Source organism: Phoca vitulina, unplaced genomic scaffold (assembly GCF_004348235.1).
Source record: "Phoca vitulina isolate PV1807 unplaced genomic scaffold, GSC_HSeal_1.0 scaffold9, whole genome shotgun sequence".
Classification (NCBI taxonomy): Eukaryota; Metazoa; Chordata; class Mammalia; order Carnivora; family Phocidae; genus Phoca; species Phoca vitulina.
Window position 1 is genome coordinate 28875683 of NW_022589712.1, and position 14947 is coordinate 28890629.

The 14947-nt window shown below is 36.7% G+C and overlaps 1 protein-coding gene across 17 annotated transcripts in view; it reads left to right on the top strand.

Annotated features, from left to right (window-relative positions):
* The window catches only part of AHI1 (Abelson helper integration site 1), a 221376-nt gene that overhangs the window by 131242 nt on the left and 75187 nt on the right, over positions 1-14947 (top strand). For 16 of the 17 annotated variants that reach the window (XR_004299980.1, XR_004299981.1, XR_004299983.1 and 13 more), the window contains one exon: positions 9140-9195. Coding sequence is in view for 13 of the 17 variants with exons in the window: in XM_032407823.1 (XP_032263714.1) it covers positions 9140-9195 (56 nt within the window). In the remaining 4 variants the exon portion in view is untranslated. Of the gene's footprint in view, positions 1-9139; positions 9196-9354; positions 9380-14947 lie in introns of those variants that run through there. The other variant, XM_032407835.1, reaches the window with a different exon arrangement.

Below are 14947 nucleotides of genomic sequence, written 5' to 3' on the forward strand. Positions count from 1 at the left end.
TTTCTTTTTGATAAGTCTGGCCAGGAGTTTATCAGTCTTGTTAATTCTTTCAAAGAACCAGCTCCTAGTTTTGTTGATCTGTTCTACTGTTCTTTTGGTTTCTATTATATTGATTTCTGCTCTGATCTTTTTATTTCTCTTCCCCTGCTGGGTTTAGGCTTTATTTGCTGTTCTTTCTCCAGCTCCTTTAGGGGTAGGGTTAGGTTGTGTATTTGAGACCTTTCTTGTTTCTTGAGAAAGGCTTGTATTGCTATATACTTTCCTCTTGGGCCTGCCTTTGTTGCATCCCAAAGATTTTGAACAGTTGTGTTTTCATTTTCATTTGTTTCCATGAATTTTTTTAATTCTTCTGTAATTTCCTGTTTGACCCGTTCATTCTTTAGTAGGATGCTCTTTAGCCTCCATGTATTTGAGTTCTTTCCAACTTTCCTCTTGTGATTGAGTTCTAGTTTCAAAGCATTGTGGTCTGAAAATATGCAGGGAATGATCCCAATCTTTTGGTACCAGTTGAGACCTGATTTGTGACCTAGGATGTGATCTATTCTGGAGAATGTTCCTTGGGCACTAGAGAAGAATGTGTATTCTGTTGCTTTGGGATGGAATGTTCTGAATAGATCTGTGAAGTCCATTTGGTCCAGTGTGTCATTTAAAGTCTTTATTTCCTTGTTGATCTTTTGCTTAGATGATCTGTCCATTTCAGTGAGGGGGTTGTTAAAGTCCCCCACTATTATCGTATTGTTGTCGATGTGTTTCTTTGCTTTTGTTATTAATTGGCTTAGATAATTGGCTGCTCCCATGTTAGGGGCATAGATATTTACAATTGTTAGATCTTCTTGTTGGATAGACCCTTTAAGTATGATATAGTGTCCTTCCTCATCTCTTATTACATTCTTTGGTTTAAAATCTAATTTGTCGGATATAAGGATTGCCACCCCAGCTTTCTTTTGGTGTCCATTAGCATGGTAAATGGTTTTCCACCCCTTCACTTTCAATCTGGGGGTGTCTTTGGGTCTGCAATGAGTCTCTTGCAGATCGCGTATCGATGGGTCTTGTTTTTTTATCCAATCTGATAGCCTGTGTCTTTTGACTGGGGCATTTAACCCATTTACATTCAGGGTAACTATTGAAAGATAATGAATTTAGTGCCATTGTATCGCCCGTAAGGTGACTGTTACTGTATATTGTCTGTGTTCCTTTCTGGTCTGTGTTGCGTTTAGGCTCTCTCTTTGCTTAGAGGACCCCTTTCAATATTTCTTGTAGGGCTGATTTCGTGTTTGCTAATTCCTTTAGTTTTTATTTGTCCTGGAAGCTTTTTACCTCTCCTTCTCTTTTCAATGACAGCCTAGCTGGATATAGTATTCTTGGCTGCATATTTTTCTCATTTAGTGCTCTGAATATATCATGCCAGTCCTTTTGGGCCTGCCAGGTCTCTGTGGATAGGTCTGTTGCCAGTCTAATGTTTCTACCATTGTAGGTTACAGATCTCTTATCCCGAGCTGCTTTCAGGATTTTCTTTGTCTCTGAGACTGGTAAGTTTTACTATTAGATATCGGGATGTTGACCTATTTTTATTGATTTTGAGGGGGGTTCTCTGTGCCTCCTGGATTTTGATGCCTGTTTTCTTCCCCAAATTAGGGTAGTTCTCTGCTGTAATTTGCTCCAATATACCTTCTGCCCCTCTCTCTCTTTCTTCTTCTTCTAGGATCCCAATTATTCTAATATCATTTCGTCATATGTTATCACTTAACTCCCGAGTTCTGCCCTCATGATCCAGTAGTTGTTTATCTCTCTTTTTCTCAGCTTCTTTATTTTCCATCATTTGGTCTTCTATATGACTAATTCTCTCTTCTGCCTCATTTATCCTAGCAGTTAGAGCCTCCATTTTTGATTGCACCTCATTAATAGCCATTTTGATTTTGACTTGGTTAGATTTTAGTTCTTTTATTTCTCCAGAAAGGGTTTCTCTAATATCTTCCATGCTTTTTTCAAGCCCAGCTAGTATCTTTAAAATCATCATTTTGAACTTTAGTTCTGACATCGTACTAATGTCCGTATTGAGTAGGTCCCTGGCAGTCGGTACTGCCTCTTGTTCTTTTTGTTGAGGTGATTTTTTCCGTCTTGTCATTTTGTCCAGAGGAGAGTAGATGAATGAGAGAACAAAATGCTAACAGGGCAACAACGTCCCCAGAAAATATACTCTAAACAAATCAGAAAAGACCTGAAACTGGGGGAAAAGAAAGGGAAAGAAAGAAAAAAGGAAAAGAAAAAGATAAAAACAAACAAAAACAGAACAAAACAACAACAAAAAAAACAGAATATGATCAAATATGATCAGGCTGGTGCATAGATCAGTGCCACACACTAGACTTTGGGTGTATTTTGGTCTGTTAGAAGAAAGTGCCTCCCAAAATTTTAAAGAAAGAAAAACATATATGTACAAAAATAAGGGTTAATACGATGAAGGGATGGAATATGACTGTAAAGATGAAAATTATAAAAGATTTTATAAAAGGAATTGATAAGATAAGAAGTTGTTTGAAAAAAGAAAGAAAAGGATTTTTGAAAAAAAAAGGGAGAGAATGTGATCAGACAGGAGACTAGAACAAAGCCATACACTAGAGATTTAGGGTATATTTTGATCTGTTAGAAGATACTGTATCTCAAAATTTTAAAGAGAGAACAACTTATATATATATGCCAAAAATAAGGGTAACTACTATGAAGGGATAGAATATGACTCAAAAATGAAAAATAAAAATGTTTTTTAAAGAAGGGATTGATAAGATGTTGGCTGAAAAAGGGAAAAAGAAAAATTAAAAAAAAAAAATTAACTTTGAAGGACTAAAGAATCATGGTAAAAAAGCCATGAATTCTATGTGCAGTATTCCCCTAGCAGTGGAGTTCTGCTGTTCTCATTGATTGGTAAACTTGGTCGTGGCTGGCTGTTCTTGCTGATCTTCTGGAGGAGGGGCCTGTTGCGTGGTTCCCGAATGTCTTTGCCGGGCCGGAATTGTCCTGCCCTTGCCGGGTCTGGGCTAAGTAATCTGCTCGGGTTTGCTCTCGGGAGCTTTTGTTCCCTGCAAGCTTTCTGTACAGCTTTGGAGGACGTGAGTGAAAATGGCGGCCTCCCAGTCTCCGCCCCAGAGGAGCTGAGAACTCGGGGCCCCACTCCTCAGTGTGCCCGCAGAGAAAAGCAGTCAATCACTCCCGTCTTCCCAGTCTCCAGCCACACTCTGTGTTCGGCCTGTGACCAAGCGTTTCTATCTCTGGCACCCGACCCCGTGTGGAGTCTCCAAACCCAGCAGATTCCTGCGGTATGCTTCCGCGCCGCTCCTCGTGGGAGAGGAAGGGGAGTCTCCCGGATCTGCCACTTGTTGGATTGCTGCTGGGGGAGCAGTGGCCCAGCTGTGCCACAGATCACGGTTTATGGCAACCCCGAGCTGAGAGCCCGCTCCTCGGCTCTGTCTCTGCAGCCAGCTTCCCTGCTCCAATACCTGGGAGCTCTGCCACATTCAGGCACCCTTGGTCTTTCTGTGACCCCGAGGGTCCTGAGACCACACTGTCCCGTGAGGGTTCCACCCCCCGCTTAGCCACTGGAGCGAGGTCCCTCAGCGGAGCAGACTTCTAAAAGTTCCGATTTTGTGCTCCGCTGCTCTATCACTTGCCAGAAGTGGCTGACGGAGGCCCCCTCCCCCTCTGTCTATCCTCCCGAATATTGCCTTGGATTCACTTCTCTGTACGTCCTACCTTCCAGAAAGTGGTCGCTTTTCTGTTCAGAGAGTTATTGCTATTCTTTTCTTCAATCTCCTGTTGAGTTCGTAGGTGTTCAGAATGGTTTGATCCTTATCCAGCTGAATTCCTGGGACCTGACGAAATCCAGGTCTCCTACTCCTCCGCCATCTTGCTCCGCCCCCTAAATTTAACTATAATTTATGTAGAAAAATAGAGATGTAAAATCCTTCTATAAGCTTAATCTTGCGTGGAGCAAGGACATATTGGTAAATATAGTATCTTGGTTAGAGGGACGTTTAGATAGTTTATTTGGATAAATAATTAATAATGTACTTATTACTGTTAGAATTAGGAAGATAACCAATAGCAGCATTGAAATATTGGTAGAAATTCAAGGAAAAAAAAAAGGTATGCACTGAAATTGACCAAAAACAAGATAAGAGATAAGATAAAACATAACAATATAACTAAATGGAAGTGGAGTTGTGCTTCCAGTTAGGAAGTACAAGGTTGGTGATGATCATCACTCCTAGTGCAACATCAAGTAGACCTCATATAAAACAAAAAGTCATCAAGTGACTCTTAACTATAGGAAACAAACTGGAGGTTGCTTTGAAGGGAGGTGGGGGGAAAGGGGTAATTGGGTGAAGGGCATTAAGGAGGGCACATGATGTGATGAGCACTGGGTGTTATACGCAACTGATGAATTATTGAACACTATATGTGAAACTGGTATGTTGGCTAATTGAATTTAAATAAAAATTCTTCAGAGGGATGTGGACACAAAGAAGTGTACATGAATTAAATTTGAAAGAGGACCTACTCCATAAGGAAGTAGAGACCAGCAGTCACTTTAAAACCTGAGAATATTAAGACAATGACACAAGAGAACAGAGTAGCAAGCCTTTTATAGGCAGAATGACTTTGCTAAAACAGACAAATCAGCTGAATTTCTAAGGACTATGTGGGCTGGCATAATGGATTGGAATCCAGAAGACCCCAAATATGTGTCAGTCCTCTCCACCCAGCACCTCCCCAATAAGCAGTGTCATAGGAAATGGGAAAGGCAGAGAGAAAGTGTTCCCTTATTCTCTAGAGGCTTAAATTCCAAATTTCTAGAGGGAAGAACTGATCTTATTCTTTGGATATTTAATAGATATACTGAAATTAAAGCAACAGCTCAGCCCCAACCCAGGCCAACTCCAGATTTGAACACAAAGATCCACCCCTCACCAAAGCTTTCAGGAAGAAGAAAGAGTGAGCCCTTTCTTGAGAAGCATGTTTCTCTTTCATTCTCTACCAATTATATATCTAACAGATCTAAGCTACAGTCAGAAATATGAAGTATATGAATGAGCACAATACGTGGCTCATAATCAAGAAAAAGAACAATCAGTAGAAGGAAGCTACAGATAATCAAAATGTTGGAATTTGCAGACAACTTTAACCTTATACCTATGTTAAATAGCTTGAGCAAACATGGGTATGATGAAGTATTCCAGCAGAGAAATGGAAACCGTAAAAAAAGAAATAAATGGAAATTCTATACCTGAAGAGTGTAATAGACGAAATGAAAAATTCATTAAATGGGCCTAACTGCTGATAGTACACATGGAAAGAAAGGGTCAGTGAACTCAAAGACAGAACAATAAAAATTATCCAAATTGAAGTACAGGGTTGGGGAGGGAAATAACAGAACATCAAACTTGTGTGACTACATCAAATCATCTAAACAAGTGTAATTGGAATTCCAGAAGGAAAATAGAAAAGATAGGGTGAAGAAATAATGGGCCAAGAGTTTTCCACCTCTAATAAAAGACATTAATATAGGAGATATAAAAAGCTTAGCAAATCCCAAGAAGGATATATATAAATGAAACCTCACCTGGGTACATTTTAATTAAACTGAAGAAAATGAAACTAAATTAAAAATCGTAAAAGCAGCCAAAGGAAAAAATGTGTCACGTTCAGAGAATAACAGGAAGAATTGATGGCTCCATCCTCATAAGAAATAATGGGATAAAATCGATGAAGTTCTGCAAGACAATGACTGTGAACCTAGATTTCAATACCCAGCAAAAATATCCTTCATATATGAATGCCTGCTAAAGACTTTTCAGGAAAAAAAAAAAAAAAGTCACTCACAGAGAGAATATACAAAAGGTTCCTCAGTCTAAATGGAAATATCTCTAAATAAATAAATAAATAATGGAACTGATTTCAGATGAAAACTTGGATCTGCAGGAAGGAATGAAAACACTACAAAGGATCAAGATATGTGTAAATATTAAAAGCTAACTTTTTCATTCTTAAAGACTACTAACTGTTTAAAACAAGTATTATGACAGTATGTTGTGGGATTTATAACATGTAGAGGTAAAATATAACAGTAGCATAAAGGGTGGAAGGGTAAATGGAATACTGTTTTGAGATGCTTATATTGTTGGTGAAGTAGAAAAATCTTAATTCGGGGTATACTGTAATAGATGTCTGATACAATCTCTCACCACTAAAAAAATATAAAAATGTGTAGCTAACAATATAGTCATTGGGGATGTAAAATGGAATAGCAAAAGTATTTGTTTCAAAAGAGTATGGAAAAAAGAGGGAGGAAGGAAGGAAGGAAGGAAGAGAAATAGATGCAACAAAATAGCGAGATGGTAGACTTAAACACAGCCATATCAGTAATCACATTAAATATAAATAAACCTTAAAAAGCAGAGACTGTCAGACTGGACAATCTAGTGGTAGATATTTATTGACAGATTGATTTTTTATTTGGTGGATTGATTTACTCTACAGAGGTAATATTCTTAAGTTCGTTTGAGGTATTCTAATTTTAAAATATACCATGATAAGTTGGACCTTTTAACTGTATTACTGGACAATTAATATATTTAGTGAACAAAAATTTAATTTAGATAAACACAAACAATTGTATTTTCATTTTGTTTCCCAGAAAGTTAGCATATTAGCATTCTCCAGAGAAACAGAACCAGTAGGATGTGTATATAGATTTATTTTGAGGAATTGGTTTACATGATTGTGGAGGCAGGCCAGGTTACAAAACCTGCAAGGTTAGTGGGCAGGCTGGAGACCCAGGGAAGAGCAGTTCAAGTCCCAAAGCAGTCTGTTGGCAAAATTCCTTCTCTTTTAGGGGAAGTCAGTCTTTTTCTTAAGGCTCCACCCCAGGATGAAGCCCTCTCACATTATGGAGAGCAATCTACTTTACTTGAAGTCTCCTTATTTAAGTGTTCTTCTTATCCAAAAAATACTTTCACAGAAACATCTGGAATGTTTGACCAGATATCTGGGTACTGTGGCCTAGCCAAGCTGACACACAAAAATAACTAGCACAGCAATCTATTTATTATGAGCTTTCACTTATCATCATACCTTAATAAAAATGAAATAACATATAAATAGAGATTTTTTAGGTAAAATTTACTTAAAATAGTTGTTTGGGGACGTTTTTTCTTAAGCTTATTTTTTCTGTATATTCTTTACCAAAAGATTGAACAAACATGTTTGATTGTATTTCCAAATGGTGTTATTTCAATAGGCAATCTAAATTTAAAACTAAGATTTTATCTTTGGGTAATCCACTTTTCAAAATTTTAGTTTTTATCACCTTCTTATCTTGAAATTGAAACTGTAAAATACGTAGTTTTTTTCTTTGTAATTGTATAAGCTGAGGGTATAGATTTTGGGTTTTTTTTTTTTTTTTAGTTTTTTATTTTCAACATTTTGAAGTTACTTTCTAATTGGATATGAATTTTAAAATTAGTAATCAGTCTAGGTCAATTTTATAACAGATTACAATAGTGAGAATACACGTGTCAAATGTTGCTAATTCCTGAGTCTCGTGGTGTGACCACTCTCATTTAAAAGCCAGTGTATGCCAGACTTCTCAGTGGATGCGGCCAAAGAGGGCTGTGGGAGTGTGGGCGCCAGGGAAGTGGGGATTTCACCATTTGTTCTATAGACCTCTGTATTTCTAAACTCTCACAGTAAGGATCAGCATTATCTAAACATTTTCTAATATGTTCCCTCGGGGTTTTTTAAAATTTTTTATTCAAGGCCAGTGTTACTCTATGATTAAAATGTGTCTTTCCATAAAGATCACTTTAAAGATTTTATCATTCTTAAGACAAAACTGTTAATTTGCTCTGTCATATTTTTTTCAAAAAAGGACATCTCTGTTTTACTCTAGTCTTGAGGTCAAAAATTACAATTTATCCTTTATAATTTATCTTTTATCACTGATGCCAAGTATAGCCACTCAGTAAATATTACTTGATTGAATAGGTAGTATTTCTACTTCATTGGCTAATAATAGATGTAGAGAAAATTTTTTAAATGCAACAAAAACCATGTTTTTTTAAAATCATGTTTTATGGTACTTCGTTCATTTTTAATATACTCTTGCACAGATAAAAAGTGATTGTTTTGTGATGCTCTCACTTAATCCCTTATCATACTTGAAGGAAAATGAGTTTTAAATGCCTGTAAATGAGAGAGCTAGTGTTTGTTTCTACTAGAAATTGTGCTAATTGCTAACAGTACATTGCAGTTCTCATTCTAACCAGACCTGCATTTGACAGCCTATACCATTATTTGAACAAACTATTCTAATGTCCTAACTCATGTATCAGTTTACTGATGGACAGAGACTGTAAAGTTAATAAGACCCACACCTGTGTTCATTTTTAACTTGAGCTAGACTTTGAACCAGTATCACTACAGATGAGATGCAATGTTATATCCTTAAAAGCTGTTTATTACAAAGAAATGCAGTAGAGGACATTGGGAACAAAAAGATAAATCCACACATGATAAAAGGAGTTTTTGAAGTTTAGAAGTCAATATTATTTTAAAGGAGAGAATCAGGGCAACTTTTTTTTTTTTTCAGACACTCCATGGTGATTGAATAAATAGAATATGGCATGGTAGGAAGTCAAATGATCAAAGAGAAATTCAAGTAGATTTATTTATTCTTTTTGAGAAAATAAGGAAGTGATTCCTTTTATAGCCTTTGTGATATTTCTTTATGAAAACTTGATGACCTCAAGTCAGAAATAAAACTTTAATGGAAGAAATGCAGCAGAGTGGAGATAATGGTATAATTTTTGAGCCAAGAGCAGGATATGGACAATCTTGCACTATTGCTAAACACCACTTGAATGGGAAAATTGGCTCAGCTCACTTTGAGTTGGGTCTCTTAGTTAGCTAAACTCTCCAACTGTTTCTGACCAAAGAATTCATGATACGACTTTAAAGGATCCTGCCATTCAAGTGAGGCTTTTTTTCTTGTAAGCTGTAGGAGTCACCTCTTACTGACTTAAATGTTTTCAAAATAAAATGGATAGTATAATAAGCAAATATTCACCATCTTTTCTTTTCATAGGGATTAACAGCATGGAAAGAAAACCTTGTAACCGTCGTGTAGATACAGCACCAACGGTAAGGCAGTCTATTTCTGCATTGTTAAAACGGATAAGCTACAAACTGATACTTGTTATAGTGACACAAAATGCCATTGTAGAAAAAGCTTGTAACCTCCCTTTTGCCAAAAGTTATATCCTTTTCAGAAAATTAACCGCATGTTTTCTTTTTTTTAAGATTTTATTTATTTGACAGAGCGAGAGAGTACACGCAGGGGAGCAGTAGAGGGAGAGGGAGAAGCAGGCTTCCCACTGAGCAGGGAGCCTGACGCGGGGCTCAATCCCAGGACCCTGAGATCACGACTTGAGCCGAAGGCAGACGCTTAACCATCTGAGCCACCCAGGCACCCCTGTTTTCTTACTTAATGAGGAAAACACACTAATTTTTGCCAAGATATAGGACAATACTGTATCATTTTTACAGGTACTTATTGATATTAATATTAATGATTTTAATTTAAAAATACTTAATACTTTGAATAAATTAATATAAATCTTTATGCAAATTGATTTACACTCTTTTTAAAAGGAGTGTTATTTTGTGCACTAGCATCATTATTTAGAGTGAATATTTTGTGAAAGAAAGCCATTATGCTTCATTTCTTTTATGGATGACTATGCTTTATTATTATAGAAGTGAAATCTTTTATCCCTCTTCTATTACTGCCAGACAACAAAAGGCATTTAACAATTATAGTACCTGTTTACTATGTTAAAAATAATTATACAAGATAATGTAGAAGGAAAACAATCAAATTTCCCTTTTAATCTCTGAATATAATAGATTGAAATATGTACCAGTTGCCAATTCCCACTTGAAAGATTGATACGACGATATAGGCTAGCATATATTTTACTCTTCACCAAGCATAATCTTGTTTCTCTTATCCTTTCTGTACATTAAGTCTTTCAAATACTCCATAGAATTCATCATTTCCTGTTAGAAAGATTTGGTAATATATTTTAGGGAAATAAAGGCAATATTAAACTATATTTAAACCTTATTGATAATATTTTCCTCACTGGCAGATTGACTCCATTTTCTATTTGTAATAGATTCACATGATTGAGTCAACATGTTTGATAATTTATTATGTGGGGCTCTGGAAAAGAGTAGTGTTGGAGGAATTAAACACCATTATAATCATGAAAAATACTTGGCTAGGGGCGCCTGAGTGGCTCAGTTGGTTAAGCAGCTGCCTTCGGCTCAGGTCATGATTCCAGGGTGCTGGGATCGAGCCCCACATCGGGCTCCCTGCTCAGCGGGAGGTCTGCTTCTCCCTCTCCCTCTGCCTGCAGCTCTGCCTGCTTGTACTCTCTCTCTCTCTCTCTGTCTCTCTCTCTCTCTGTCAAATAAATAAATCTTTAAAAAAAGAGAAAAGATAAATACTTGGCTATGGTGTGTATTGTAGTTATACTTTCATAAGTATGCTAAAATAGTAGATATAACATTATGTAAATTGTGTCCTTTAATATTAAAAATGAAGACTAGCAATTTTGGAAAATAATTTCTTTTCTCTCAGATGTAGGTCTTAAAAGTTGAGGTGCCTGATGTGTGGTTTGAACCCTTTGCTCTTTGAGGAGAAACTCCAGGTTTTACTTTTTCTCCTGGTTGTAGGTCACTGCACTAGAATGGGGGTTTATGGCAAGGTTGTACCTCGGGCTCTCCTACGTGCTTCTATGTGGTTTTCTTCTTGTTTGCCTGAGGTGTAGTCAGCATTCAGCCAGCCTTTAGGTTTTTTAAGAGGAAATTGTTCCATAGGTAGCTGCAGACTCAGCGTGTCTGTGGGAGGAGGTAAGTTGAGGATCTTCCTATGTCACCATCTTGAACTGGAACCCCTTAATGTATTTGAAAAAGATACTGGATTATTTCATAGACTTTTGAAATTCATTTTATTTCTATAGGCATTCCTGCAGCACCTGTGTTTATATTTCTGGTTTTGTTGGGGGTTTTTTGTACATTCTAGAACTCAGAAAGTTATAGCCTGGCAGAGTTGTATTTAAGTGGGCTCCACTCACAAGCTTGAGATCAAGACCTGAGCTGAAATCAAGAACCGACTTAACCGACTGAGCCACCCAGGCGCCCCCAGAGATTTTTTTTTTTAACCCCGTAGACAGATTGTAGGTTTCCATGTTAATTAAATGAGGAAAATAGTAGAACTGACTTCTCTTTGCAATCGTGAGAAATAATGGCATTAATGTTTACAGCAGTACTCTAATGACCTCAGAATGATTCCAAAGAACCAGGAACAAAATCTAATACATAAGAGTTTAGGTATTGTTGATCTTTTGTTTATGTTTTTTCAGTTAGATTGTTAAATGACAACTCCTAATATATGAATAACATTTCCGATCTGTAAAGTCCGTATGTTTTAATATACTTGGTTTATACAGGTATACCCCAAACACTCATTAGTTTTCCAGGTTCTCACTTGAGCCAAGCTGCATTTTTGATACATTTTTCTGAATCCTTCTGTCTCTTTACTACAAACTAAAGATATTCTACTGCCCGTCACTCCTACATAGTCCCTCAGCTTGCTGACAGTTAACCTTGGCCCTTTCTCCATAACCGCTAAATAGAATTACAGGCCTGTTCATTACCCAATGTCTTCTGGTCCCCAGGACAGGAAAAGTCTGATTTTTCACAGAAATAGAATGTTACCTAATTTCCATCCTCTGTATGTGTGTGCCCTTGTTTTCCTTAAAGGGTTTAAAAAAAGAAAATATTTAGAGATAAATGAAAAGGTCTGTCTAAAAATGTAACAAAGTAGGGTATTTATAAGTTCAAATGTGGTACTCTACTAGCCCAAAAAGGAAAGATACTTCTGGGGCCTGAGAAAAAATAAGAAGGGAGTGGACCCAGGGTCAAGAATGGCTGAGGCCAGGTCTCTTGAGTGACTTTCTCACCTGGCTCCTAACCATCAGTCTCCAGCTTACCTCTTTACATGTTATCAACCCCACATCCCTCTTGCTCCAAGTTCCGCCACGAATGGCTTGGGTCTAGGAGAGTGCTAGATGCTAATTACAGCTGTTCAGCAGGGGAAGGAAAGGAGACTTTCTCAAGCCTCCATAACAGGGAAAGCTGTGTTTCTTGAGATTCCAAGTAGGAATGAACTTCTCCATAAATATATGGTTACAGAGGATAGTTTGATCCTTGTAGCACTATAATGTGATGCGGTGTTCTTTAAGTAAGTACAGGTTAGCCTGAGAACAAAACCACCTCCGTCTTTGTTCTGTGTCCTCTCCCACTCTCTTTTTAACTTACTTGTTTCCTTCTTTTTTTCATTTATTCCATGAGGTTTAATTTTTTTGTTTGGTATTTTTTTCTTCTGATATAAATAATACCATATGTTTTTTGAGATGCCTTCAATAGAAATAAAACAATATCCCCACATGGCATGACCTTCTCCATCAAACAGAATCAAACCTTCTTAACTGGCTATAATCACTACTCATTTTTTTTTTTTTTTTTTTTTTTTTTTGCATTTTGAGCTCTTAACTTTGCTCATATTTAAGAGTACATTTTCGGGCGCCTGGGTGGCTCAGTTGGTTAAGCGACTGCCTTCAGCTCAGGTCATGATCCTGGAGTCCTGGGATCGAGTCCCGCATCGGGCTCCCTGCTCAGCAGGGAGTCTGCTTCTCCCTCTGACCCTCCTCCCTCTCATGCTCTCTGTCTCTCATTCTCTCTCTCTCAAATAAATAAATAAAATCTTTAAAAAAAAAAAAAAGAGTACATTTTCAAGGTTTTTTTTAAGACTTTATTTATTTGACAGAGAGAGAGCGTGAGCGCCAGAGAACACAAGTGGGGGTCGGGGAGGGAACAGCAGAGGGAGAAGCAGTCTCCTTGCTGAGCAGGGAGCCTGATGCGGGGCTAGATCCCATGACCCTGGGATCATGACCCAAGCCAAAGGCAGATGCTTAACAGACTGAGCCACCCAGGCTCCCCTCAAGTTATTTTTTAAAAAAATATCAAGTGAGAGGTATATTATCTGAGTCTACATATTTTAAAATATCTCAGTTGTCTTTGAATAAGATAGTTTGCCAGAGTTTTTAAGTATTTGGACATAAACTTTTCCCCTGAGAACATAGTGGAAATTTTTCCTCTTTTGCCTTCTGGTATTTAGTGTTTCGGGAGAGACATTGGACATCAGTCTAACAGTTCTTTTGCATTGGTAGCCTGTTTTGCTCACTCATGTGTTGTAGATTTTCTTTTAGTTTCTTTGTGCCTGATGTCCTAGTTCAGATTTGATGGTTAAATGTGTGTCTTTCTTTTTGTCCTGAATTAGGTATTTAGGACACTGAGTTTTTGTCCTGAATGGTATTCACTCAAACACTTTACTATTATAGGAAAAGCAAATAAGACATTAGACAATCATAATACTAGGTTATATGAAAATAATTAGATCATGCCACTTTAAGAACTAGTTGCTGTTAAGTTAAGGATAATATCAGACTCAGATTAATCAGAGGTCATTGTCTGAACCCTGAAAGGCAGGTGTAAAAGTTAGTTAATAGTTAAGTCAGCACAGGCTTGAGTCTCATAATTTACTTTAAATGAAAGATTCATTTGCAAATCAAAGAGAAATAGCAACTAGCATAAGGAAGTCTCTGTACATATTTGTTCTTATTTAGGTTATTACAAATCTGCCTATAACCTGGTATATGCATAAGAGTTCCCATAGCTTTTTATATTTTCTGGTGGAATTAAAACATGGTAAGCCATGCTGAATATATACAGAATTTTTAGTGATTTGAGAAGAACTGTTTTCAAGTCTCTTCTAGTGAAAATTGATATGTTAAAATTCAAACAACATCAGCATGGCCTCTTGTAATCAATTTCTGATTTTTTAAAGCTCCTGCATTCCAAACCTGTAACACTAATATTACTCCTTTCTTCTTCTTTTACTCAGTGATCCCACAAACCCCATTAATGAGAACAAATTTTCTTTTAACAAATGGATTTCCTGACAGTTTATAAAGTTACAGCTTGCATTTTCACAGAAGCCTACACATCTGTCACAGCAAGTTGAAACAAAATTCAGGCTCTCTCATTAAGATTATACCAGTTACGGGATACTTTTGCCTTTCATCTAAATATTTCATTAGTTATTAGGAGTTAAAATATCCTAGGCTGATTGGAAATTTAAATATTGATTCATTTTTCTTCAATGTTAAAAGTTGAAGTTATACTCCTAGGTTTCTGAGGGTCTGACTGATAAATTTTTGTCATGTAATTTTCATCAGTAGTAAACTTTAATATGTTTTACAATATTTTATTCTATTTACAATATTACAATATTATATCTGAGATGTTCATGATGTTGCTTGCCCTTTAAACTTATTCATAAAGGTATTGATCTGAATCATACAAATTAAAATTTATTCTGAGACCCTTTTGGATTATATAATCATCTGTACTTATTCTACAACATTTTAAGTTGTCTTTGTTGTTAGATTCATATCACTGTGTAGCCCTCTGTAAGTTCACAAGACTGCTACATATTCTAATATTACACACTAGTATAGTATGCCTTTTACATATATTTATGTAAAATATGTCTTTCACATAATATTTGGGGCAGTTTTTTATGGATAAATACATGAGTTCAGTGAAATGTCTTTGATCCAAAGGAAGCACTACAGAATTTTCCAGGAATTCATAGTATGCAAACTGGGGTGAATGTGCCCCTATAAAACTCATAAAATAGAACCTATGACCAATCTCTTCCTGTAGATAATTGCAGGGTGGAGAGGGAACCGATAAACTATAA